Source organism: Balaenoptera ricei, chromosome 2 (genome assembly GCF_028023285.1).
Source record: "Balaenoptera ricei isolate mBalRic1 chromosome 2, mBalRic1.hap2, whole genome shotgun sequence".
Classification (NCBI taxonomy): domain Eukaryota; kingdom Metazoa; phylum Chordata; class Mammalia; order Artiodactyla; family Balaenopteridae; genus Balaenoptera; species Balaenoptera ricei.
The window spans coordinates 96,950,833-96,977,174 of NC_082640.1; the positions used below are offsets into that span (position 1 = coordinate 96,950,833).

At 40.3% G+C, this 26,342-nt stretch overlaps 1 protein-coding gene and 1 long non-coding RNA gene across 7 annotated transcripts in view; one reads left to right on the forward strand and one right to left on the reverse strand.

Moving 5' to 3' along the window:
• Window positions 1-660: 660 nt before the first annotated feature.
• DUT (deoxyuridine triphosphatase) lies at window positions 661-12,271 on the reverse strand. 5 transcript variants are annotated; one of them, XM_059913351.1, is made up of 7 exons: window positions 12,143-12,271; window positions 10,984-11,122; window positions 8,742-8,833; window positions 7,043-7,087; window positions 1,947-2,021; window positions 1,713-1,783; window positions 661-787 (listed from the first exon to the last, which is right to left on the reverse strand). In XM_059913351.1, exons 1-7 carry the CDS (start codon window positions 12,165-12,167, stop codon window positions 731-733), a joined length of 504 nt encoding a protein of 167 aa, XP_059769334.1. In that variant the 5' UTR covers window positions 12,168-12,271; the 3' UTR covers window positions 661-730. The 5 variants fall into 5 exon arrangements, 4 of the variants coding, with proteins under 4 accessions (XP_059769334.1, XP_059769335.1, XP_059769331.1 ...); XM_059913352.1 differs by having other exon boundaries at window positions 12,089-12,178; XM_059913348.1 differs by lacking the exon at window positions 12,143-12,271 and adding an exon at window positions 11,554-11,942.
• The window catches only part of LOC132359410 (uncharacterized), an 86,284-nt gene continuing 71,488 nt past the window's right edge, over window positions 11,547-26,342 (forward strand). For both annotated transcript variants that reach the window (XR_009500839.1, XR_009500840.1), the window contains exon 1: window positions 11,547-12,518. This is a non-coding gene — a long non-coding RNA (uncharacterized LOC132359410). The remainder of the gene's footprint in view (window positions 12,519-26,342) is intronic.

A 26,342-nucleotide genomic window follows, 5' to 3' on the forward strand; every position in this document is an offset into this window, starting at 1 on the left:
GGATGCAGCCTATTCCTGCTACTTCAGTGAGGGAAACTCACATAACTACAGTTTACTTGATAGAATGAAATTCAGAAGAACCAACCAACTGGAAATTCCCAAGTTACATTTCCTTTCACAAACACACCTCTACCCAGTTAACCTGGGGTCTACAAAAAAGGGAGGTTAAAAAAAAAGGAAAAACCTAAAAATAAAAATAATAAACTGAGGACTCTCTTCTTCCCACCCTCACAAAGAATCTTAAGTTTAAAAAGACATTTTTTAGATCACTGAAGAGAAGGGAAGAATTAGGAATAATTTTAACTTCTTTTTATTGTCCTTCAGTTCAGTTTATACAGTAATTTGTATCTGTGAAAGAATTCAAATTTATTGAATGAAAGGCATTGCTTATGATATATAAAGCAATTAAAAAATAAGTTACTGAAGGGGTAATATATAGCGAATTAAATAATACAGGTTTTGGGGTAACTGATGTGCATTTAATTTAAAAGAAACTGTGTGAGGTCACCACACAGATTTATATAACAGTCAAATGCAGAAAAACACAAGAAAGTAAGTTTCTATGTGATCCCAACAGAGGTATCCTTTCCTTGATCATAAGAGAACCAAGTATTTTTAGAAGTTAAAACTGTTAAGTTTACAGAAGTGCAAAACACCAGAACACTTTAAGCAAAGTCTTTATTTTCAAGGAAAAAGTATATTTTCTCATTTTCTGTTCTTGGCATAAATTTTAATTATTTCCAGTGGAACCAAAACCTCCCGAACCCCTTTCAGTGTCATCTAAAACCTGAAAAGACATAAAGGTAGTAAGCCATGTAGTTAATTTCAGATCCTCTTTCAGTTCTCTCCAGCTCCAAATTTGTAAGACTTTTATTCTTGCTATACCATTGTTTCAAAAAGGAGATTACAGAAAATTAAATTTTTAAAGTTTCAGAAATTAAAATATTGAATAAGTTCCAAAAAAGCTAAGGGAACAGTAGAATTTCACAGGCTATTTCAGTGGTTTACTATCCAAAGTAATGCTGTATAATAGCTATGGAAAACATTTCAAGAAATACTAAGATTTTAATTTTGCCTAAAATAGGACTAGTCACATTTTCTACTACAGATGGTCCCCAACTTAGGATGGTTTGACTTATGATTTTTTGACTTTATGATGGTGCGAAAGTGATTTGCATTCGGTAAAAACTGTGCCCCAAATATTGAATTCTGACCTTTTCCTGGACTAGTGATACACGGTGTGATACTCTTGTGATGCTGGGCAATGGCGGCGAGCTGTAGCCACCAGTCAGCCATGCCATCACAAGGGTGAACCACTGGTAACACTTACAACTGTTCTGTACTCATACAACCATTCTGTTTTTCACTTTCAGCATGGTAGTCAATAAATTACATGAGATATTCAACACTTTCTTATAAAACAGGCTTTGTGTTAGATGCTTTTGTCCAACTGTAGGTTAATGTAAGCATTCGGAGCACGTTTAAGTTAGGCTAGGCTAAGCTATGATGTTCGGTAGGTTAGGTGTATTAAGTGCATTTTCAACTCAAGATATTTTCAACTTACAATGGATTTATTGGGATGTAATCCCATTGTTAAGTCAAGGAAGATCTGTATTTAGTTACAAATACCATATTAAATCCTCAAAATTTTGTTTTTCCTTCACTGAAGATGTTACATCATTTATTCCCTATTCAGCTTTTATGATACTTACTTGAACTTCCTCTATTTCTGGGTAAAATATCCGTTCACAAATGAGCTGTGCAATTCGATCACCCTTTTTGACTTCAAAGGAAAAAAACAAAACAATTTATTACTGATATTGATGCATTCTCTGTATCCTGCCTTGTACAGTACAGTGAGAATTAGAGGAGTTAGTATGTGTTACTTAGACATACAAAACTTGGAAAACTCACTGCACTTATGTGACTGCATATATTTGACATACCTTCGAACTTTTCTTTGCCAAAATTAAACAGTACAACACCAACATTTCCTCTATAATCTTCATCTATGACACCAGCTAGAAAAAAGGAAAATAATATTAGTTTGGTTTATGGTACCGAAAGACTAAGGGTATATGATTACCTCAAAATCATTCCTAAGTAGCTCTGAGAGTTTTATCCTTAAAACGAATATGTGAATCTTGCTCTGGTACTATGTAGAGCCTCAAAACTAAGAAATTACTAAAATGCAAATAAGAATTAAGAAAGTGGTCCTAATTTTCCAACCTGTCATCCTTACAAATTGTGACCACTACCTACTCTAAATTGGGAGTAGGCACTTAGCATCTCAGACAACTCATCCTGAATTGCTCTCTCCAATCCTACTGTCTATTTGTGGCACACCTGCCCAAAAGACTAGGAGAAAATTATGATTTGGGTTTTAAAGGCTTCTCCTGGTAGCAACTTCCCACTAACATCCAGATTGAAATATGATTGAGTCATAAATAAAAATGTCAAAAAGCCTAAAGATCTGCAGTAGAATAAGTCAATGTTAAGCAGCAGTCTAGCAAATATCAGAACATTCCATTTTTATAATGAAAATGGAGCTGAATCGTTCAGTTCACATTCTTCTTCTCCTTTTAATTTAAGCTACCAGCCTTTCTCAGAGCATGATCTCTCAGAAGACATTAGCACATAAGCTTAATAATGAGTACACTTTTACACAGAACCGTGTGTAATTAGTACCTGTTTGAGATTATAAACACAAAGGCAGCAAATCTTTGCAGGAGAGAAACTTGAGCCAGGGCCCTGCCTTGGCCCAGAGAAGTACATTTACCAGATATTGCTAGCACTTATCTTTGGGCCAAGAATCCAAAACATTTCCATAAACACAAGCACAGATAGTATAGGTGCACCAGGCCTTCTCATTTCCTTTTTTAATATTGAGACATAATTCAATGGTTCTTAGCATATTCAAAGTTGTGCAAACACGACCACAATCAATTTTAGAACATTTTTATTACCACAAAAAGAAACCCCCTACCTGTTAGCAGCCACTCTCCTACTCCCTTCATCCCCCTCAGTGCCTGTCTCCTTTTATACATGTTAATTCTTTCCCCCCAGTTTGTAAAATGCTGGATAGGATTCATGTGAATTAATTAAACATAGCTCCATGTCACATCTTACAGCTTCTTACTAACACCTCACTTCTTTAAAAAACAAAACAAAACTCTTATCAAAGAAGAGAAAAGAAAAGAAAAAGAATCAGGAATTTAGCTCAATGGGCACTAATGCTGGTTGGTCAGACTCATAATTATTTGAAGGTCAACTGACAAAAACTTTTTTTTCTTTTTTAGAACAAGGGTAAGCATCCCCTTTCAATTTTCTCATGTAGGGGTAAAAAAAAAAAGCAAAATTTTAAAAAGTTCCACCATGGAGAAAAATATTCAGAAAACCAACATTTTAGATTTTTCCAGTGGATTAGAGTAGAAGTTTAAATGAACCCCTGTGGTTTACGCGTGAATTACTAGGGATAAGTGAAACTGAACTTAAGCACTTCTTAAAAGGTTCCTGATACAACACTTTTAAGAGTTTGAATTAAAGAGAAACACATTTTTAACAGTGAGAAGGGTGAGTATAAAAGTGGCGGAAAGTGGTTCATATCATGTCTAGACTGAAGGAAACAGTATTCTTTTCTGGTTCTACAGCAATAAAACTTTGACCAATTCAAAAAATACTGAAGCCTGGCATCTTTCCCCACTGCCAGTTGATCATTAAGTTAGTCCCTGATATTTATTGAAAGACTGGATATAAAAATGAGACCAGCTGTTTTCTATATTATCTAGATGCAGGAAGTTTCAGCTGCAGGAACAGTTGGGATCAGAGGTAACGAAGGAGCCCCTCGGCAGCAGGTCATTCCATACCCTCCATGCCGGAACAGACGGCCACACGAGGCCTTGGCATCTCCCTGTGGGAGTGCTGAAGTACATTCACCTAGAATGCATCAGAGGAAGGCAATGTGGGCTGACTTCTGAACTCTTGTTTTATCACCCAGATAGTACAAATACATATGAAGTAAAGGCCAATAATGTGCCCCGACCCTCCCTCAGGTAGCCAATGTTAACAATAATCTATTTTACACATTTTTTTCCACCTAAAATATTATTGATATCCTTGGGGAGTAATATATCTAAAAGTCATTCTTTTAGGTCCAAGATATGGAAATACAGCACCGTTATTTCTAACTATTCTCTTATGTAACATCAGACATTCAGGTCGTTTTCACATTTTTCCCATAATAATCAAGGCAGTCCTTTACATACGTTCTTGAGTTATTAGTGTTTTTTATTCTCATCAAATAGTTTCAAAAAAGCACTTTCCTGGGTTGAAGGGTGTGTATATTTAAAATTTTAATGGATATCGCTAGATAACTTTGCAAAAAAGGTATAGCAATTCAAATTTCTATCAGCGACATTTAAGAATGCCCATTTCCAAACTCCCTGACAGTACCAGATAGTAGCAATCTTTTAAATTCTGGCCAACCTGATGAGTAAAAAATGGTATCTCATGGCTTTATTTACATTTCCCTGATGACTAGTGAGGCTCGGCTTTTTTCCTCCTTATGTTCATCGCACATTTGCTCGTCCTCTTGTACATTTTATGATCAGTTTTGTTTTTTTCTTATCTGTTTGGATATTTAACTCTTTTTCATATGACTTGCAAGTATTTATTTGTTTACTTTATGGTATCTTCTACCATACAAAAACACTCCCTTTTGTAAAGGCCTTTGCTATGTATCTGTAAAGTAGTCCTATCACACTTACATGTTTGGGTGTCTTGAATTCTGCAAAGCCAGATTATCTACCTAGATTTTATGCTTGGCACACAAAAGTTTGAAAAGTCCTTAACTAAAAGAAATGAAGTCATTTGAAGTCAATTGAAATGTATAACAAAAAAAAGGCCTTTCTTTTTTTTTAAGTATGAATGCCAATAGTATAAAAAAAAAATCTAATAGTTCTAAGTTCATTTATTACTTATTACTCAAAGGCAAACTGACCTTCAAGAAAAACCCAAGACTTACTCCTTTTCTACATAAGGGACATAAACATCAGGGATATTTCTCTTCATGAGAAAGCAGAAAGTATTTTGAAGTTATCACTGGAAAAATCATGCATTGGAACTGGCAGAGTGATTAACTGACTTCAGGCAAAAGTTTTACTGTGTCAAGACTTTGGCATGTCATTTGTTGGAAACCCTCTTTAGTGAAAACTATCCACACCTACCAGATGTGAATTCTGAACGGAATCCTGCATACTCAACTTTTCCCTTTGACCCTTATTTACAGCCTGGGATTTCTAACAACATCCCTCTTCTGAAATAAAAACTGTGGCCAACTATGATAAACTTGTGCCTAACAGACATTTCTAAGATACTATGCATCCAAGAACACACCACAATGTGATTGTGTGAATAATACCACACCAACCACCAGGCAAACTAACTTTCCACTGCTTTTACATGAATTTTTTTCAGAGGATTGTTTTAAACAGAGCAAAAATTAGTAACAAAGTCGGAAAAAAAGTTTCCATTTAAAAAATAAAAGATCTGATAAGTCCCTAAGGGACAGGAAATATTAGATACATTATCATTCAATCTTCCCATCCTTCAGGGACAAACACACTAATTTTCATTGTTACAGATGAGGAAACTGAGGCTCAGAAAAGTTAAGTAATAACTAGCTTGTTAGTGACAAAGCTGGGGCCCAAATCCTGTTGTTATTCCAAAGCTCATGTTCCTTTCACAACCCTTTGAAATTTATTTAAAAATATATACATACAGTCTTTTACATCCTTAAGTTATAGGCCTAAGTGACCATACTGACCTTGTAAAAGTATTTTTGAAAGTCAAGCATAACTGAACCCAGGCAATCCTCAGCCCCCGAGGTCCGTCCATCTCAGTCAAACTCTGCTCCTCTTCAGTCCCTAAGACCTACTTTTAGGCTCCCGACTTGCCCCACAGCACCATCTAGTGACACCATGGGGAGACAGCCCAGGGACAGGCCTCAGCCACATGTTAACCCCTGAAGTGCAGGTAACAGTGAGCTAATTCAGGGCAGGGTTCCGCTGGTGGAGGGAAGGGGCAGGGTGATTCACAGTATTTAACTGCAGTGGAAAGAACAAGGGGATTGGAATAATATGGATGGATTCCAGTTTTTAACGTGTCAACTTGGGCTCATTTCTTTTTTTTTTTAATAAATTTATTCATTTATTTATTTTTGGCTGTGCTGGGTCATCGTTGGTGTGTGTAGGCTTTTCTCTAGTTGCGGTGAGCGGGGGTTACTCTTCATTGCGATGGGCGGGCTTCTCTTGTTGCAGAGCATGGGCCCTAGAGCGCATGGGCTTCAGCAGTTGTGGCATGTGGGCTCAGTAGTTGTGGCTCACGGGCTCTAGAGTGCAGGCTCAGTAGTTGTGGCGCACAGGCTTAGTTGCTCCACGGCATGTGGGATCTTCCCGGACCAGGGCTCGAACCCGTATCCCCTGCATTGGCAGGCGGATTCTTAACCACTGTGCCGCCAGGGAAGTCCCAACTTGGGCTCATTTCTAAGCCAGTTTCCTGGTCTGTTAAAAAGTAGCTTTGTAAAAACGGCAAGAGGTGGAGAATTTAGCATATGCACTTATCCGAGGGCCAGGATGTCTTGTTAGAGAAGCACTCACTACAGTTGCTTAAATAATGATATAAAAGCTTTTCCTTTCCTTATAATAACAAACTTCCTTCTATGAATAGAGTCATTTTTGGACTAAATGCTGATTATCACTAAACCAAGGCAAAATCCTATCTGTCAGATAGTGTCTAGCTTATTAGGAAAATAACATGCATTTCACATAATGGTCATTAAAAAATTAGACATACTCAAATAGCATTTAAAACTATATCATAGTTGTAACTTCAGAGACAGAAATTTCTAAAAGGCAAGACACAACAAAAATCATTTTCTTTTCTTGATGATAAAAATAAAATTTGTCATTTGATTACTGCCTCTTAAGCAAAGACAAAGTAAGCACTTGCAAATATTTACAGAATAAAAATGTAAATATATTACCTCCTACATCTATGAAGTGTTTTGCAGCCAAGCCAGAACGTGGAGCTACAAAACAAAAAAGGAGAAATTGACTGTCTTAAGAGGGAAGGGCAATACTGAATATAATTGACAGAATTTAAGCATGTCGCTCTCATCTCCTATAACATCCGTATCCGAATCTTAATCTTAGCAGATGGCTCTGAATTAAAAATGTATTTATCACATTGTATTACCTAAGTAGAAAAGAACAGTTTAGAAAATGTTGACAAGGTTTGATTCAAAACCAAGTTAAACCACTCCAGCATGTCTTTAGGCAACTGAGGATCTATGGTGGGGAAGCTGTGGACCGCTGGAATGAACTGGGAGGTGAACAAGTGGGGACAACTGTAGACAACTCTGTCCAGACGTCTGGTCACAAAGGGAGGATGGTAGCTGGCAGGGACATGGGGCAGAGGAAGAAGACTTTTATTTTAAGGTAGGAAATCAGAGCATGTTGCAGTATGGGAACAGACATACATGGGAACATGCAGGATGGGAACATCATACTGGGAAGAAGGCAGAGAGAGAGAGAGAGGCATAAACGCAACCACAGAGTAGCAGAGCTTAGCCTAGAACTTGGAACTTCTACTCATAATTCAGATGCCAAAAGACATGTTTGTATGAAACATGAACCAGAGTAAGAAGCTAAGTTTATACCTTATTCTTGCTGACTTGAGCATCAGACCTACCATTAATTACCCTAACTTCTAGTATTTTATTCCAGAATAACCTAAATCAGGCACTTTGTCAATAAATGCTACACCTTCCTGCCTTCACTGTTATTTCACCCCATCTCCTAACTGCCCCCCCCCAAAAATACACTAAAAATACAGTCAGTGCTGCCAAAAAGAGATGAAGAGAGAGCTCATCTCATTTTTCTTTTAAAGGCTGAAGTATTAGCAGTTCTCTGACTCATGGCTAACAAGATTCCCCCGGGGATCACAGTTCCATTTGCTCCTTTATGTTTACTCTGAAGTTAGCAAGTAATTATGCTCTTGAAAAGAAGTTTTAAACTCTTTCTATAGTGACAACTGACTCGGGGCAGAAAAGTCAAACCTGTTGACCTGCCCTGCATTTTGTCCTCTCTCCTCCCACTGTGAGGCATTTCCCTCTAGTGCACTGAAGTGCATCCCTTACCTAGCACACCCCATGAGAGGATACCCAAAGGGCGAAAGGCTAAGGGGCCTGATGTTTTCAGGGGTTAGAAACTTTACTCTCATAAGATGCCATGTGCCATTATCCTGAGCCTGCCTCTTTTTTCTTATAAAACAAATACCACCTTCACAAAGAAATCTGACTTCATATGCAATCTGATCCTTGAAGGGGGAGTTGGTGGTAAGACTGGAAAAAGCACCAGTTAAAAATCACCTATACTTTCAGTTTTTCTCACAGTGAGTAGTTGTGAAAACAACCTCCTGGGCCAATGTGAGTGTCCTAAAAGCTTAAGTAAAGGAACTGAAAGAATAAAAAAAAAAAAGCAAAGCGATAGAGGCAAAAGTAGATATGTAAAGGAAAGTTTTCAAATGACTGCAATTGCCATCACAGGTGGCACGTCTTTATTTTAGGACACAGGCGGAGCAATACCCCTTCCCTCATTTATACCCCAAATGAAACTAAGATGAAAGAACATATCACAAAGGAAGAGCCTGACAAGGAGTTACCTGTGTCTCAAATCACTTACCTACTCTCCCATAGCACCCAGAAGGAAGAGCTATCTGAATGTCTGTTTTCACAAGGGCTTTCTCCATAGGTGGTACTGTGTAATCATAGGCACTAGGAAAATAATGAAAGATAACTGGTATTTAGATATAGTAATCCTCTGTGCATTTTTTGGTGAAAGAGGTGACATGTAAATGTATTCTCCCCTGAACAAAATTTTGTTGGCAAATTGAGGTAATTATTTAGCAGGAGGGGGCTGAAAGGCAGACTTTAAAAGGTATATGCTTCACTAACATGGTATGAAAAGAGGAAAATAAAGAACCAAGAAAGAAGGGTAGATAATAGCAAATAATAGCTAACATTTATTAAGCCCTTACTGTGTGCCAGGCACAGTTCTGATTGCTTTGTATAACTCATTTTATTCTCACAACAATCCTCTAATCATTAGGGAAAACATGTAGAAGGAAAGGAGAAAATAGATGGCCAACATAAATGGTGGTGGTGGGCGGGGGGTAGGTTCAGCTGTGTTGCATCTGTTCTGGTCTTGGTAGTATACCAAGCTTACCAAGCGGTGGTCATGAACTTCACTGGCTGAGGGAGAGAGAGCTGACCACTGTGAACAGGCCCTGGAGATGGACACTACTGAGGAACTGATTCTCTAAGGTCCACCCACCAAATACTGCTACTTTGTTATTACTGTAGCCCTCTCCTTGATAGAAATTTAAGAGATTTTACAATAAGCAGAACTGGAAGTTACTTTTGAGCCCTTAATTAAGACTGGTAAAGTGGTGCTATATTTTTACTTCTTTCATTGGAATTTCCTCTCTTGAAATAGTTAAAACTCTAATTTATCGAAGAGATATTTCCATGTCTATTTCAGTATACAGAAAGTCACCTGTGTTAGGAGGATGCTTACAAAGTATCTTAAATCGAAGTCTCTCCTAAGACTCACAACAGCGCCCAGATATGGTGTAGTCAGTGTACATCACTCTACTTTTATTCATGAAAGTAAGGGACTGAACTATATCCATTTCAGCTACAACAGTCTATACCTCACTTTTCTTTTTCCTTCTTTTCTCCCACTATCATCACATACTCCTTTCTTCCCTTCTGTGGTACTTATGACTTAGACCAGTGGTTCTCACATTAGAATTATCTGGGATGCTTTAAAATAAATCCTAAGGCTTGGGATTTAGTCATGTAATCAACACCCCCTCCTCCCCAATATCACTTTTCACCTACCTTAATGGTTCTAAGAACTGGGGACAGTAGTCAAGTGGGAAAAAAAGCACTGAATTCAGGGTCAAAAATTCTATTATATTCAAGCCCTTGGGCAATCAATTCATCTCTTCACAAACTCCCACATCTGTAAAAAGTACCACTCATCTACTTCAGGATTGTTGTTGAGTATTAAATACAATAGCACATGTGCCAGTTTTTAGTACAGGTAAAAAGTGCTGTACAAGAGAGAAGGTGGTAGTATTACCAACATCCCTGCTTTTCATATTTGGACCCTTTTGGAAATTTCCAGTCCTCGGAGTGAACCTAAATACGGACATATAGAGAAATGTTACTAACCCTTAAAGGCAGAAGCAACTTTCATTAATCTTTCTTAGCTACCTTATTACCTAAGAACCTAGGCTCCTACTGTGGCTTTTCTTTCTACTGAGCACAGCATCACTCTCAGGCCACTCCTTGAAGGCCAAAGTGGGCCTTCTTCATCTCTACTTTCCACTTAGAAAGGGTGCAATAAATGTTGCAAAATAAATAACACCTGGGCGGACATTCATTGGTATTTACCACTCCACACTCTGCCCAAATCCGTATTTAGTTTATGCTAAAGAGGAAAGCTAAAATTTTCAACATTAAAAAAAGGCATGGGGAGGGTGGGAGGGAGGGAGATGCAAGAGGGAAGAGAAATGGGAACATATTGTATATGTATAACTGATTCACTTTGTTATAAAGCAGAAGCTAACACACTATTGTAAGGCAATTATACTTCAATAAAGATGTTTAAAAAAAAAAAAAAAAAAAAGGCAGAAACCCTATATAATGCAAAAAGCGTTTGTTTCTGTACTTTTAAGCGGCTGTTTCAAGCTTTGGCAGCAGCGGGCTGGAATGTAAGCTAAGCTGAGAGCGCTATACCTCGGGAACTGGGACTTCTCTGCGAGAGGTAAGGATGACGGGACAGAAGGCGGCCCTCTCAGCCTCTTCGCCCGGGCCGGCCTTCCTCGGGGACGCGGGCGGACAGGGCGCCCACTCACCTGTATAGGTCATAGCCCGCGGCGCGCTCGGACCCCCTGGTCGGAGCGGTGGCGTGCTCCGAAAGCCGGACAAAGCGGAGCCGCATGCCGCCCTCCTCCGCAGGCCGGGCCCGTTTGCTGGGGGAGATGACTTGTGCCTCTTGAGAGCAGGGCATGGCAGGGCAGAATGTGAGCACGAGGGAACATGCGGAACAGGAGAGAGCAGGATGAGCGCAGCGCGCCGGTTCTAAACTTCCCGCCAACAACTCCCCGCCCCGCCCCCACCCCCACCCCCTCGGACGAGCCCACGGTTCTGGCTGAGAGGGGAGATGGGTCTCAAATTTGGGGCTGGAAATCGTCCTCGGAAGAGATCTGGGAACAGAAAGCACTGAGCCTTTTAAAGCTTTCCAAACTCAATGCATGGATCCAAAGTTAGTGGCAGCTTCTCTGGCCTTGCCCTCACCCCAAAATAGAAAACCATTCCCCTTCCCCATGAGGAGACGCGAATGAACTCGCTCCCGCGCCGCTGGGGCTGCGGTCCCTCCCACTCCCCCCAACGCCCAAAGCCCAAGGGCTGCCTCGGGTCCTGACTGTTGGCTTGCCGGCTCCCAGCCTCCCCACGCCGTGTTCTTCCAGCCTGGGCCCCGACATTACTGGCGCTGCGGCACCCTCGGCTCAGACTGCGGGCGCTGGTCAGCGGCCGGAGCGCCGGGAGCTGCACGGCCCTCCGCGGGGTGGGATCCAGGGGCGAGCCTGGCCAGGAGAGCCCTGCGGCCTCCGTCCCCGGTCTTGTCTGGCGCGCGCCGTTAAACACAGAGCGGAGCAAAGACGGAAGGAAATGGTAGCCGAGCACTGAGCGAGGGCAGAGGGAAGTCATTTGCCCGGGTTTGGGCGCAGGTTGGCGCCGCTCCTGCAGGCGCGCGCCAAGTCTGCACCGAAAGACGCGTCCCAGTTAAATGACCTCGGAAGCAGTAACCGCCGGCGTCTGACGAGGGGCGCACGGAGGCGGCGCATCAGCAGCCCTCGGGCGGGCGTAGGCCCGGGTTCTCGCGGAAAGCTGTGCACTCGGCGCCCTGAATCTCGCTGCTGCCTCCGGCTGCCTCTGCCTCCCTCTGTCGACCCTCACCTTTCATCTAGCGCTGGTTTTCCGAGGTCCGGACCCAGCGCTATGCCGATTTACCTGGGGCGGTGCAGCCCGCGGCCATGACTCGCCGGCTTCTAATCTCAGGGGCCCCAACAGCCACGGAACCGCATCACGATGCCCGTAACGGTCACCGCTCAGTGCTGCGCCCTAGGCGGTGGGCAAGGCAGCGAGTTCGATTTCCTTCCAACACTGAAGAGTGCAAGCTGGAGTGTTGTGGAGTGTTGTTTATTCTCAAAGGGGGCGGGGGACACAGTCTTGAGGATAACCACGGGGACCTCTCGGTTGAAATCCTAGCACTCTTTCGGATGACCCCACAAGAGCACAGAGGAGGACCCCTGTGGCTGTGATTCGAACAAAGGTTCCGGGCCACACTGGTATAATTTACAGTGGAGATGGGTAAATAACTTTTCAGGTAATTGTAAATTGATTTTTCTAGGATACAAGTATCTCCACTTACCTCTGGAACTGACGCTAAAATCTCAAAACTAGATTGTAATGCATTTTGTCAAAAGAAATACAAACTCTAGGGCAGTTTTAGGAAAATGACAAACAAAAATGTTAGGGAATTGTTGGGGAAGTTTTCAGACTTCCTGGCTGTGCCTTTCCTTACAGGCCCCACCTTTTCGGTCTCCTTCACTGGCTCTTCCTCTGTTTGTTTGTTTTTTTTTAATTTTTTTTTTAATTAATTTATTTATTTATGGCTGTGTTGGGTCTTCGTTTCTGTGCGAGGGCTTTCTCTAGTTGCGGCGAGCGGGGGCCACTCTTCATCGCGGTGCGCGGGCCTCTCACTATCGCGGCCTCTCTTGTTGCGGAGCACAGGCTCCAGACGCGCAGGCTCAGCAGTTGTGGCTCACGGGCCCAGTCGCTCCGCGGCATGTGGGATCCTCCCAGACCAGGGCTCGAACCCGTGTCCCCTGCATTGGCAGGCAGACTCTCAACCACTGCGCCACCAGGGAAGCCCCGAGGCTCTTCCTCTTAAATGCTGGAATTCCTCTGTGCGAGGAATGATCTATTTACACTCTTCACCCATGGCTTTGAGTATCTGTACTCTGAGGACTCCCCAAATTTATACCTATAGCAAGGTGATCTGGGCCCTCTTCTTCAACCTTCTCTAGAGCCATCTGGCTCTCCCCTGCTGCTCCTGGCCACAGTGGCATTCTAACAGTTTCTAGACCCACCAGCCTTTCCTGCCTGGGAGTCTGTACACATCCTTCCTTGGTTTATGCTCCATGTGTTTCAAGTCTCACTCATCTCTGAAAGACCTTCCCTGACAAACAACTGAAGCAGCTGCCCTTTGTTTCCCTCACCACCATTTTCTAGCACACAATCAGTTGTTTTCTATTCACACCACTTGTTACTGCCATCTGTATCTCTTCTACGTATTTATTTTCTTGTTCATTGTCTATTTGCTCTAGAAGACAGAAGCTCCAAGAGGGCAGGGACCAAATGTGTCTTCATTCACCATTGTATTCCTGGGGCCTAGCTTAGTGCCTGCCTCAGAATGTGCTTGATAACTACTTGTTGTATGAATGAATGAATGATAAGAGATCTCACTGCCTATTCCATCGGGACCCTGCATATGATCTCAAAGTCTTCTGATTTTTCCGTCCATTCCTTTAATTTTTAATCAAAAGTTTTCTCCATATAATGCTTTTTCAAGGTCTACACTGAAAAACATCAATCCCTTCCCAACCCCTCCGCAAACACCCTCCCTCAACTCTCACTCCTCAGGGGCAATACTTCCAACTTTTTTTGGCTCTTTCTATTGGAATCTACCTCCTTGTTTCTAAATTATATGTTGCTATTTATTTTTTTTATGGCATAGAAATGACCTTCTGAATTAGAGTAGTTGAGGATTAAGTCTCTTAACCCCCTCTCCACCCCATTCTGCCAATAGTTTTGTAACAATTTTTTGTGTAAGTCAGCAGTTAGTATTTACTTTATCGTGACTGTTAAATATCGACTTCAGAGACAAGTAATACGTTAAGAGTATTTCATTTTTTTACACCTGTCCCCCTCAAGTTTATAACTGCCTTATTTTCCAATTTGCCTTTATTGGTGATGGTGTTTTTGATTCACCCATTGCTTGTTTTTTCCAAATGTTCCAGGGATCCTATACCTTAAACATCTATCGCATCAAATGAAACACTGAAACTTAAATTCCCTATCAGTTTGAATTTTCCCTCCCTCATTCCTCTATTCTTTTGCTCTGGTCTGTGCAAGTGACCCACTAGTCCTGGTGAATAACTGTTATCCTGGGACTTCCCTTTGCCCCTATCTTATGTTGAAGCCCTGGTTTTATGGCTCTAGTATCTTCCTTTTAGTTTACTTCCTCATTTTGCTGAAGTACTTTCTCTAGTAATTTCCTAAGGAAGTTTGCATTAAAGATAGTTTGAGTCCTTGCATATCCTAAAATGTAGTGACTGTAATGACTTCCTTTACCCAGACCCACACAAAAATCTCACTTCATTCGTGAAACTTCCTTAGACCCAGTAGTGAGAGCTGCCTTATCTTTTATAACACTTACCATATCATTCATTAGCTATATACTCCCATGGTGTAATCATCTCAAGTACATGCATTTATCTTTCACATTAGTAAGAGTCATAAACTTTTATGAATGCTTCAAAGCACCTACTTCAGTATTTTACACTGGAAATGTTTTGTTTGGCTCCTTATAATAGCTAACACCAAGAAAGTATTAAGCTATTTCTTCTATTAATGTGGAGACTGAAAATTATATTGTTGTCACTTTTTCTTTTTTTTTAAAGGGGATGGATTATTGGGGGATTTTTTTTAAATTAATTAATTTATTTATTTATTTATCTTTGGCTGTGTTGGGTCTTCGTTTCTGTGCGAGGGCTTTCTCTAGTTGTGGCAAGCGGGGGCCACTCTTCATCGCGGTGCGCAGGCCTCTCACTATCGCGGCCTCTCTTGTTGCGGAGCACAGGCTCCAGATGCGCAGGCTCAGTAGTTGTGGCTCACGGGCCCAGTTGCTCCGCGGCATGTGGGATCTTCCCAGACCAGGGCTCGAACCCGCGTCCCCTGCATTGGCAGGCAGACTCTCAACCACTGCGCCACCAGGGAAGCCCTGTTGTCACTTTTCATCTGAGTTTATTTTAGATTGAAAAGAGAAAAGGGAATAATCCAGCTGGAAAAGAGTAACAGCTTAGGGGTCTGAACCACTAAGCATTTAAAGAATATTCCTTTTGACACTGAAATATAATTTTATATGAAAATACACCTTAAATTCAAGATACTACAGTAAAGAAGAATCAGACATGTTTATTTTGTGCTGTATATTGATCAGAATATAATTATCCTATCAGTCATGCTGATAATTTAATTACTTAAATCTTGTGCCAGTGTGAACCTACTGAGAATGCAAGTCTGTACTTTACAAGCAAAGTTGTCCTTCCTATCTTTGCCATTTTAGGGACTTTTCTCTTTTTTTAACAAGGACATACATGGTGATTACTTTATATTCCAGGTATAGTCTAAGTGCTTTATAAGTATTAACTCATTTAATCGCAACAAACAGAGAAAACAAGTGCTATTACTATCCCCATTATACAGATGGGGAAACCAAAGCACAGAGAGGTCAAATAATTTGCCTAAGACCACACAGCTCACAACCAGAAAGAGATGGAGCCAAGATTCAACTTCAGGTAGTCTGGCTTCAGAGTCCTTGCACTTAGCCACTCTCTGGGTTTATATATGCCTAATGAGACTATGACAACTCTTCTTAATACTGAGCCTGGCCCTTGTTCTCCAGGTCTGGGAAAGATGTGTGTAGAAAATTAACCAGACATTCTTTTTTTTTTAAACATCCACATTTTTTTTTTAAAAGAAATTCACGTTCTTATTGATTGATTGATTGCTGTGTTGGGTCTTCGTTTCTGTGCGAGGGCTTTCTCTAGTTGCGGTGAGTGGGGGCCACTCTTCATCGCGGTGCGCGGGCCAGTTGCTCCGTGGCATGTGGGATCTTCCCAGACCAGGGCTCGAACCCGTGTCCCCTGCATTGGCAGGCAGATTCTCAACCACTGCGCCGCCTGGTTAGGGAAGCCCCTAACCAGACATTCTTCGTTTCACAGTTGACCGTGCCCTCCTTGTTGAAACATTTCTTCACGGAGCCACACTCTGGTTTTCCTCCCACTTCACCTGCTGTCTCTTCTCAGTCTCTTTTCTGTCTCCTCTTCTCTTTTCAACCTTTTCTCTTGCTCAAGATAAAAAGCCTTAGAATCTTGCTTCCTCCCCTTTTCTCTCAGATCTTCCCTTATCTAAAAATAGTGTTCTTCTAAGCACCACCTAATGCTTTACCCTATTTGATTTTTCTTCGTAGCACAATACTACATGAAATTATGTACATATTTATTCATTTCACTTGTATGTTTCTTCCACTAGCATGTAAACTCCATAATGGATTTAAATCTATCCTAATTTGGGATCCTTTCAGGTGTTCTCTGTTTCTTTTTACCCCTTTTGCCTTCTTTTAAATTTTATTATTTTATTATTAATTTTATTTAAATTAATATAATTATTTTATTGTTTCACTTTTCCCTCTATTTAGAAGTTTTACTCTCTGACTCTGTTGTTTCAGATAAATTAAAACATGCATGCTTAATTCATGAGTTTCAAAGGTCTAAAACTAAATTATTATCTTTCTCCTGGATAACATAAGGACCTTAGAATGCTTTAACTCCATTAATTTTTCTTTTGGCATATATACTGTTACTGTCTGGTACTTTAAACATATCTTTTTTTTTTTTTTTCGTTATTTCTGAGATATACATTTTAAAGTAATAACTAGAATTATGACTTATAACATTATACCAGAACATATAAGATTTTTAGAAATTTCATGTAATGTCTGAAACATTTATATTAACATATTTCCATACAAATAACCCAAAGAAAGTTTAGTATTAGTTGTTTTTTTTTTGTTTGCTTGTTTTTTTTATACTGCAGGTTCTTATTAGTCATCAGTTTTTTACACATCAGTGTATACATGTCAATCCCAATCGCCCAATTCAGCACACCACCATCCCCACCCCACCGCAGTTTTCCCCCCTTGGTGTCCATATGTTTCCCCCCTTGGTCTACATCTGTGTCTCAGTTTCTGCCCTGCAAACCGGTTCATCTGCACCATTTTTCTAGGTTTCACATACATGCGTTAATATACGATATTTGTTTTTCTCTTTCTGACTTACTTCACTCTGTATGACAGTCTCTAGATCCATCCACGTCTCAACAAATGACTCAATTTTGTTCCTTTTTACTGCTGAGTAATATTGCATTGTATATATGTACCTCAACTTCTTTATCCATTCATCTGTCAATGGGCATTTAGGTTGCTTCCATGACCTGGCTATTATAAATAGTGCTGCAATGAACATTGGGGTGTATGTGTCTTTTTGAATTATGGTTTTCTCTGGGTATATGCCCAGTAGTGGGATTGCTGGGTTATATGGTAGTTCCATTTTTAGTTTTTTAAGGAACCTCCATACTGTTCTCCATAGTGGCTGTATCAATTTACATTCCCACCAACAGTGCAAGAGGGTTCCCTTTTCTCCACACCCTCTCCAGCATTTGTTGTTTGTAGATTTTTTGATGATGCCCGTTCTAACTGGTGTGAGGTGATCCCTCATGGTAGTTTTGATTTGCATTTCTCTAATGATTAGTGATGTTGAGCAGCTTTTCATGTGCTTCGTGGCCATCTGTATGTCTTCTTTGAATAAATGTCTATTTAGGTCTTCTGCCCATTTTTGGATTGGGTTGTTTGTTTCTTTAATATTGAGCTGCATGAGCTGTTTATATATTTTGGAGATTAATCCTTTGTCCATTGATTCGTTTGCAAATATTTTCTCCCATTCTGAGGGTTGCCTTTTCATCTTGTTTATGGTTTCCTTTGCTGTGCAAAAGCTTTGAAGTTTCATTAGGTCCCATTTGTTTGTTTTTGTTTTTATTTCCATTACTCTAGGAGGTGGATATAAAAAGATCTTGCTGTGATTTATGTCAAAGAGTGTTCTTCGTATGTTTTCCTCTAAGAGTTTTATAGTGTCCGGTCTTACATTTAGGTCTCGAATCCATTTTGAGTTTATTTTTGTGTAAGGTGTTAGGGAGTGTTCTAATTTCATTCTTTTACATGTAGCTGTCCAGTTTTCCCAGCACCACTTATTGAAGAGACTGTCTTTTCTCCATTGTATATCTTTGCCTCCTTTGTCATAGATTAGTTGACCATAGGTGCGTGCATTTATCTTTGGGCTTTCTATCTTGTTCCATTGATCTCTGTTTCTGTTTTGTGCCAGTACCATATTGTCTTGATTACTGTAGCTTTGTAGTATAGTCTAAAGTCCGGGAGTCTGATTCCTCCAGCTCCGTTTTCTTACCTCAAGACTGCTTTGGCTATTCAGGGTCTTTTGTGTCTCCATACAAATTTTAAGATGATTTGTTCTAGTTCCGTAAAAAATGCCATTGGTAATTTGATAGGGATTGCATTGAATCTGTAGATTGCTTTGGGTAGTATAGTCATTTTCACAATATTGATTCTTCCAATCCAAGAACATGGTATACCTCTCCATCTGTTGGTATCATCTTTAATTTCTTTCATCAGTGTCTTATAGTTTTCTGCATACAGGTCTTTTGTCTCCCTAGGTAGGTTTATTCCTAGGTAATTTATTCTTTTTGTTGCAGTGGTAAATGGGAGTGTTTCCATAATTTCTCTTTCAGATTTTTCATCATTAGTGTACAGGAATGCAGAAGATTTCTGTGCATTAATTTTGTATCCAGCTACTTTACCAAATTCATTGATTAGCTCTAGTAGTTTTCTGGTAACATCTTTAGGATTCTCTATGTGTAGTATCTTGTCACCTGCAAACAGTGACATCTTTACTTCTTTTTTTCTGATTTGGATTCCTTTTATTTCTTCTACTTCTCTGATTGCTGTAGCTACAACTTCCAAAACTCTGTTGAATAATAGTGGTGAGAGTGGACAGCCTTGTCTTGTTCCTGATCTTAGAGGAATGGTTGCAGTTTTTCACCATTAAGAAGGTTTGTCATATATGGCCTTTATTATGTTGAGGTAAGTTCCCTCTATGCCTACTTTCTGGAGGGTTTTTATCATAAATGGGTGTTGAATTTTGTTGAAAGCTTTTTCTGCATCTGTTGAGATGATCATATGGTTTTTATCCTTCAATTTGTTAATATGGTGTATCACATTGATTAATTTGCGTATATTGAAGAATCCTTGCATTCCTGGGATAAACCCCACTTGGTCATGGTGTATGATCCTTTTAATGTGCTGTTGGATTCTGTTTGCTAGTATTTTGTTGAGGATATTTGCATCTATGTTCATCAGTGATATTGGCCTGTAGTTTTCTTTCTTCATGACATCTTTGTCTGGTTTTGGTATCAGGGTGATGGTGGCCTCGTAGAATGAGTTTTGGAGTGTTCCTCCCTCTGCTATATTTTGGAAGAGTTTGAGAAGGATAGGTGTTAGCTCTTCTCTAAATGTTTGATAGAATTCACCTGTGAAGCCAGCTGGTCCTGGGCTTTTATTTGTTGGAAGATTTTTAATCACAGTTTCAATTTCAGTGCTTGTGATTGGTCTGTTCATATTTTCTATTTCTTCCTGGTTCAGTCTCGGAAGGTAGTGGTTTTCTAAGAATTTGTCCATTTCTTCCAAGTTGTCCATTTTACTGGCATAGAGTTGCTTGTAGTAATCTCTCATGATCCTTTATATTTCTGCAGTGTCAGTTGTTACTTCTCCTTTTTAATTTCTAATTGTATTGATTTGAGTCTTCTCCCTTTTTTTCTTGATGAGTCTGGCTAATGGTTTATCAATTTTCTTTATCTTCTCAAAGAACCAGCTTTTAGCTTTATTGATCTTTGCTACTGTTTTGTTTCTATTTCATTTATTTCTGCTCTGATCTTTATGATTTCTTTCTTTCTGCTAACTTTGTGTTTTGTTTGTTCTTCTTTCTCTAGTTCCTTTAGGTGTAAGGTTAGATTGTTTACTTGAGATTTTTCTTGTTTCTTTAGGTAGGCTTGTATAGCTATAAACTTCCCTCTTAGAACTGCTTTTGCTGCATCCCATAGGTTTTGGGTCGTCGTGTTTTCATTGTCATTTGTCTCTAGGTATTTTTTGATTTCCTCTTTGATTTCTTCAGTGATCTCTTGGTTATTTAGTAACGTATTGTTTAGCCTCCATGTGTTTGTGTTTTTTACGTTTTTTTTCCTGTAATTCATTTCTAATCTCATAGCGTTGTGGTCAGAAAAGATGCCTGATATGACTTCAGTTTTCTTAAACTTACTGAGGCTTGATTTGTGACCCAAGATGTAATCTATCCTGGAGAATGTTACCTGCGCACTCGAGAAGAAAGTGTAATCTGCTGTTTTTGGATGGAATGTCCTATAAATATCAATTAAATCTACCAGGTCTATTGTGTCATTTAAAGCTTCTGTTTCCTTATTAGTTTTCTGTTTGGATGATCTGTCCATTGGTGTAAGTGAGATGTTAAAGTTCCCCACTGTTATTGTGTTACTGTCGATTTCCTCTTTTATAGCTGTTAGCAGTTGCCTTGTGTATTGAGGTGCTTCTCTGTTGGGTGCATATATATTTATAATTGTTATATCTTCTTCTTGGATTGATCCCTTGATCATTATGTATTGTCTTTCCTTGTTTCTTGTAACATTCTTTATTCTAAAGTCTATTTTATCTGATATGAGTATAGCTACTCCAGCTTTCTTTTGATTTCCATTTGCATGGAATATCTTTTTCCATCCCCTCACTTTCAGTCTGTACGTGTCCCTAGGTCTGAAGTGGGTCTCTTGTAAACAGCATATATATGGGTCTTGTTTTTGTATCCATTCAGCAAGCCTGTGTCTTTTGGTTGGAGCATTTAATCCATTCACGTTTAAGGTAATTATCGATATGTATGTTCCAATGACCATTTTCTTAATTGTTTTGGGTTTGTTTTTGTAGGTCCTCTTTCTTGTGTTTCCCACTTAGGGAAGTTCCTTTAGCATTTGTTTTAGAGCTGGTCTGTTCGTGCTGAATTCTCTTAGCTTTTGCTTGTCTGTAAAGCTTTTGATTTCTCCATCGAATCTGAATGAGATCCTTGCTGGGTAGAGTAACCTTCGTTGTAGGTTCTTCCTTTTCATCACTTTAAGTGATGCCACTCCCTTCTGGATCATGCCACTCCCTTCTGGCTTGTAGAGTTTCTGCTGAGAAATCAGCTGTTAACCTTATGGGAGTTCCCTTGTATGTTATTTGTCCTTTTTCCCTTGCTGCTTTCAATAATTTTTCTTTGTCTTTAATTTTTGCCAATTTGATTACTATGTGTCTCGGCGTGTTTCTCCTTGGGTTTATCCTGTATGGGACTTGCCGCGCTTCCTGGACTTGGGTGGCTATTTCCTTTCCCATGTTAGGGAAGTTTTCGACTATAATCTCTTCAAATATTTTCTCTGGTCCTTTCTCTCTCTCTTCTCCTTCTAGGACCCCTATAATATGAATGTTGTTGCGTTTAATGTTGTGCCAGAGGTCTCTTAGGCTGCCTTCATTTCTTTTCATTCTTTTTTCTTTAGTCTGTTCCGCAGCAGTGAATTCCACCATTCTGTCTTCCAGGTCACTTATCCGTTCATCTGCCTCAGTTATTCTGCTATTGATTCCTTCTAGTGTAGTTTTCATTTCAGTTATTGTATTGTTCATCTCTGTTTGTTTGTTCTTTAATTCTTCTAGGTCTTTGTTAAACATTTCTTGCATCTTCTCGATCTTTGCCTCCATTCTTTTTCCGAGGTCCTGGATCATCTTCACTATCGTTATTCTGAATTCTTTTTCTGGAAGGTTGCCTATCTCCACTTCATTTAGTTGTTTTTCTGGGGTTTTATCTTGTTCCTTCATCTGTTATATAGCCCTCTGCCTTTTCATCTTGTCTATCTTTCTGTGAATGTGGTTTTTGTTCCACAGGCTGCATGATTGTAGTTCTTCTTGCTTCTGGTGTCTGCCCTCTGGTGGATGAGGCTATCTAAGAGGTTTGATGGGAGGGACTGGTGGTGGGTAGAGCTGCCTGTTGCTCTGGTGGGCAGAGCTCAGTAAAAGTTTAATCCACTTGACTGTTGATGGGTGGGGCTGGGTTCCCTCCCCCCCGTTGGTTGTTTGGCCTGAGGCAACCTAATGCTGAAGCCTACCTGGGCTCTTTGGTGGGGCTAATGACAGACTCTGGGAAGGCTCATGCCAAGGAGTACTTCCCAGAACTTCTGCTGCCAGTGTCCTTGTCTCCATGGTGAAACAGAGCCAGCCCCTGCCTCTGCAGGAGACCCTCCAACACTAGCAGGTAGGTCTGGTTGAGTCTCCCCTGGGGTCACTACTCCTTCCCCTGGGTCCCAATGCACACACTACTTTTTGTGTGCCCTCCAAGAGTGGGGTCTGTTTCCCCCAGTCCTGTCGAAGTCCTGCAATCAGTTCCCACTAGACTTCACAGTCTGATTCTCTAGGAATTCCTCCTCCCGTTGCCGGACGCTCCAGGTTGGGAAGCCTGACGTGGGGCTCAGAACCTTCACTCCAGTGGGTGGACTTCTGTGGTATAAGTGAGTCAGTCTGTGAGTCACCCACCCACCACTTACGGTATTTGATTTTACTGTGATTGCGCCCCTCCTACCGTCTCATTGTGGCTTCTCCTTTGTCTTTGGATGTGGGGTATCTTTTTTGGTGATTTCCAGTGTCTTCTTATTGATGATTGTCCAGCAGCTAGTTGTGATTCTGGTGTTCTTGCAAGAGGGAGTGAGAGCACGTCCTTCTACTCTGTCATCTTGGTTCCTCCTCCTGGTATTTTAAACATATCTTTTCTTGAATCCCAATAAGCATTATTATTACTAATTTTTATAGTCATTTAAAAAAATGTTTACCCAGACTTTTATCATTTTCTTTGTTTTTCTTTCTGCACCTGAAACCTCCATCTCAGATTACTGTCCTTTTGCTTAGGCTTCCTATGGAGAGGTTCTCCAGTAGGTGAACTTTCTCAGTTTTTGTCAGTTTAAACCAGAGTTCCGCAACCCCCAGGCCACAGACCGTTATCTGTCTGTGGCCTGTTAGGAACTGGGCCACACAGCCGGAGGTGAGTGGTGGGCAATTGAGCGAAGCTTCATCTGTATTTATAGCCACTCCCCTGTCAGATCAGCGGTGGCATTATATTCTCATAGGACCGCGAACCCTACTGTGAACTATGCGAGTGAAGGATCTAGATTGCGTGCTCCTTATGAGAATCTAATGCCTGATGATCTGAGGTGGAGCTGAGGCAGTGATGCTAGCGCTGGGGAGCGGCTGCAAATGCAGATTATCATTAGCAGAGAGGTTTGACTGCACAGAGACCATAATAAATCAATTGCTTGCAGACTCATATCAAAGCCCTATCAGTGAGTGGCAAGTGAAAACAAGTTCAGGGCTCCCACTGATTCTGCATTATGGTGAGTTGTACAATTATTTAATTATATATTACAATGTACTAATAATCTAAATAAAGTGCACAATAAATGTAATGCACTTGAATCATCCCAAAACAATCCCTCCCCCCAACCCCAGTCCGTGGAAAAATTTTCTTCCACGAAACCAGTCCCTTTTGCCAAAAAGGTAGGGGACCGCTGGTTTAAACAAAACTCTTGAACTCTTCTTCAGGGGTAGTTCATTCTTTGACAATCATTCAGGAATGGAAATAGTAAGAATATTAATGGGAAAATATCATAATTCCCCATAACTGCACAATCCTGTAGCTGAATTTAGAACATCCCAACATTGGCAAAAATAGCTCATTTATCATGCCACACTTCATCTTGGCTAGAAATATGTGCAGGCCCCAAAATGGCAGAAGCCATACTTTGGGTTCTGGTACCAAAAATGTAGAAGTTCTCCTTTGTTTCAAGCCCAGAGTTTTTTACACCAAGGAAAAGCACCAGTTAGCCTGAAGTTGGTGAGTCATATGCCTAGCTTTTGTAAAAGGGCAATTATAATAAAGAAGATGGGAAAGAACTAGTATATAGGCAGATCAATTTCAGTAAAAAGTACATATGTATCACTATCTAGAAGTTCATTCTTTTAAAATTGTTTGGTCCAGAATGCCATCAAGATACCTCCTGGAATGTCTTTTGTTCCCCCAGGAGTATCTATAGCCCAATTTTAAAACACTAAACTAGCATATAGCTTGTGAAACCCACAAGAATGTTCCTACCAAGCTCTTGGGAAGAACACAAAGATCAGATAAATATATGTAGCCTTTCAGTTTCATAAAATCAGCACATGGATCTTAACCACAGAAGTAGCTCAGAAGGTTGACACTAAGGTGAGCGGCTGTTAAAAAGCAAGGAACTAGCCGATAGTCAACAAAACAAGTATTTATTGCTACAAAACTACTTTCGACTAACTCACGAATTACTGCCACAAAAGTCCAAGGGGATCAGAATAATTAACATACAGACTCAGAACTATAGTTCTCACTATGCACTGAGTACCCAATCTCTTAACATAATCATGAAAAGCTGACTCTGAATTATGCCATTCTGTATAGGAGTACCAGAAAGTGAAAGTTCTGTAAATAACAGCCCAGAGAAGGACTATTGTTATTTCATTTTAAAGCATCATCAACTTTTCAGGAAGAAAATAAAAGCAGATGGCTTAAGAGCAGGGTACACGTGAGAATCACCTAGAAAGACTGGTCAAATGCACATGTCCAAACCGTACTACAAACTGACTACTCGGGATCTCCAGGGTGATTCTTGTTGCCCACACTTAGTTAAGGACCACCGCTTTAGGGAATTTATTTCTAGAGAATCTGCTGGGGTCAAGACTTGTTAGAAAGAATTTCTTCACATTTAACCAATATTATGAATTTTACCAAAATCACTGTACTCAGGATCATTTTGATAGAGATTCCATTACCTTAAAAATAGAGGCAGGTCCAAGGCCTTTGTTCTTAACAATAAATTTGCAGTATAATTTTACTAAGAATAATTGCAGACCAGGCATCATTCAGAATATCTGCTAGTTTCTTGGTTAAGCCAAAGGGAGGCCATCAAAGTAGGTCACAAAAGGTGCTCCACCAACAGTTAAATAGGACTAAAAGGCTGAAACTTACTATAGAATGTAAAGTGAAAGTTTGAGCAATAAGAAACGATATATTTGACAATTTTAATTGCAAGACTAGGAAAAGAGGAAAGGGTTAGGGGAAGGGGGATTATATGGATTAAACTGGAAAGTTGTCTGAGAACTAAGTCAGCTCTAGACTTCTACTGTCTTTCTTGGCTCACATGATCTCTTTCAAATCATGTCTCCCTCTTTCGCCTTTGAAGAGCATCTAATTGGACTGGAAAATTAGCTATATAATATATTGTCATATCCCTACTCACTAGCCCCCGGTTCAGAGATTAGTTGCATTGTCCACTCTGGCCAGAGTAGTAGAAATGGTTTCACCCCAACACAGTGACTGATTTTATCAGTAGGGCTGTGTAACTGGTAAATGCTGCAAGACTTTATAAACCATCCAGTGTATTCCTATTGTTCAACATTGGTGATGAAGCCCCTGGAAAATCCTGTTGACCAGTCTCTCCAAGGATTCTTTTCAGGGCATTTTCAGCAGTATTCACTAACCTTCCACTTTGAACTTTGGCAGGTCCAGAAGAGGCACTTCAGACCTTCTGATATTTACAGGAGCTTAGTTTGAAAACATTGCCATTTGTAGGCTCTTGAACAGGGAAGTCGAATGAGTAGTGTGATAGTTGACAAGAGTTTGGTGAGTAACAGTTTCTAAGATGACCTAGAGACTTGAGAGCCTGGAGAAATTAAAAATTTTCTATTGTGCTAATCCAAGCTTGAGGTGAGGAAGACTGTATAAGTTTTTACATTGCTGCTGTAACAAATGACCACAGCAAATTACCTTAGTGGCTTAAACAATACAAATTTATTATCTTCAGTTCTTTAGGTCTGAAGTCTAGCATGGGTCTCACAGGGCTAAAATCAAGGTGTTGGCAAGGCTGCAATCCTTTCTAGAAGCTCTAAGAGGGAACCCATTTCCTTGCCTTTTCCAGCTTCCAGAAGCTGACCACATTCCCTGCCTTGTGACCACCATCCTCTATCTTCAAAAACAGCAACAGCAGATTGAGTCCTTATGCTGCCATCTTTCTGGTTCTCTGATCGTAGCTGGGAAAGTTCCTCCACTTTTAAGGAATCATGTTATTAGATTTGGCCCAC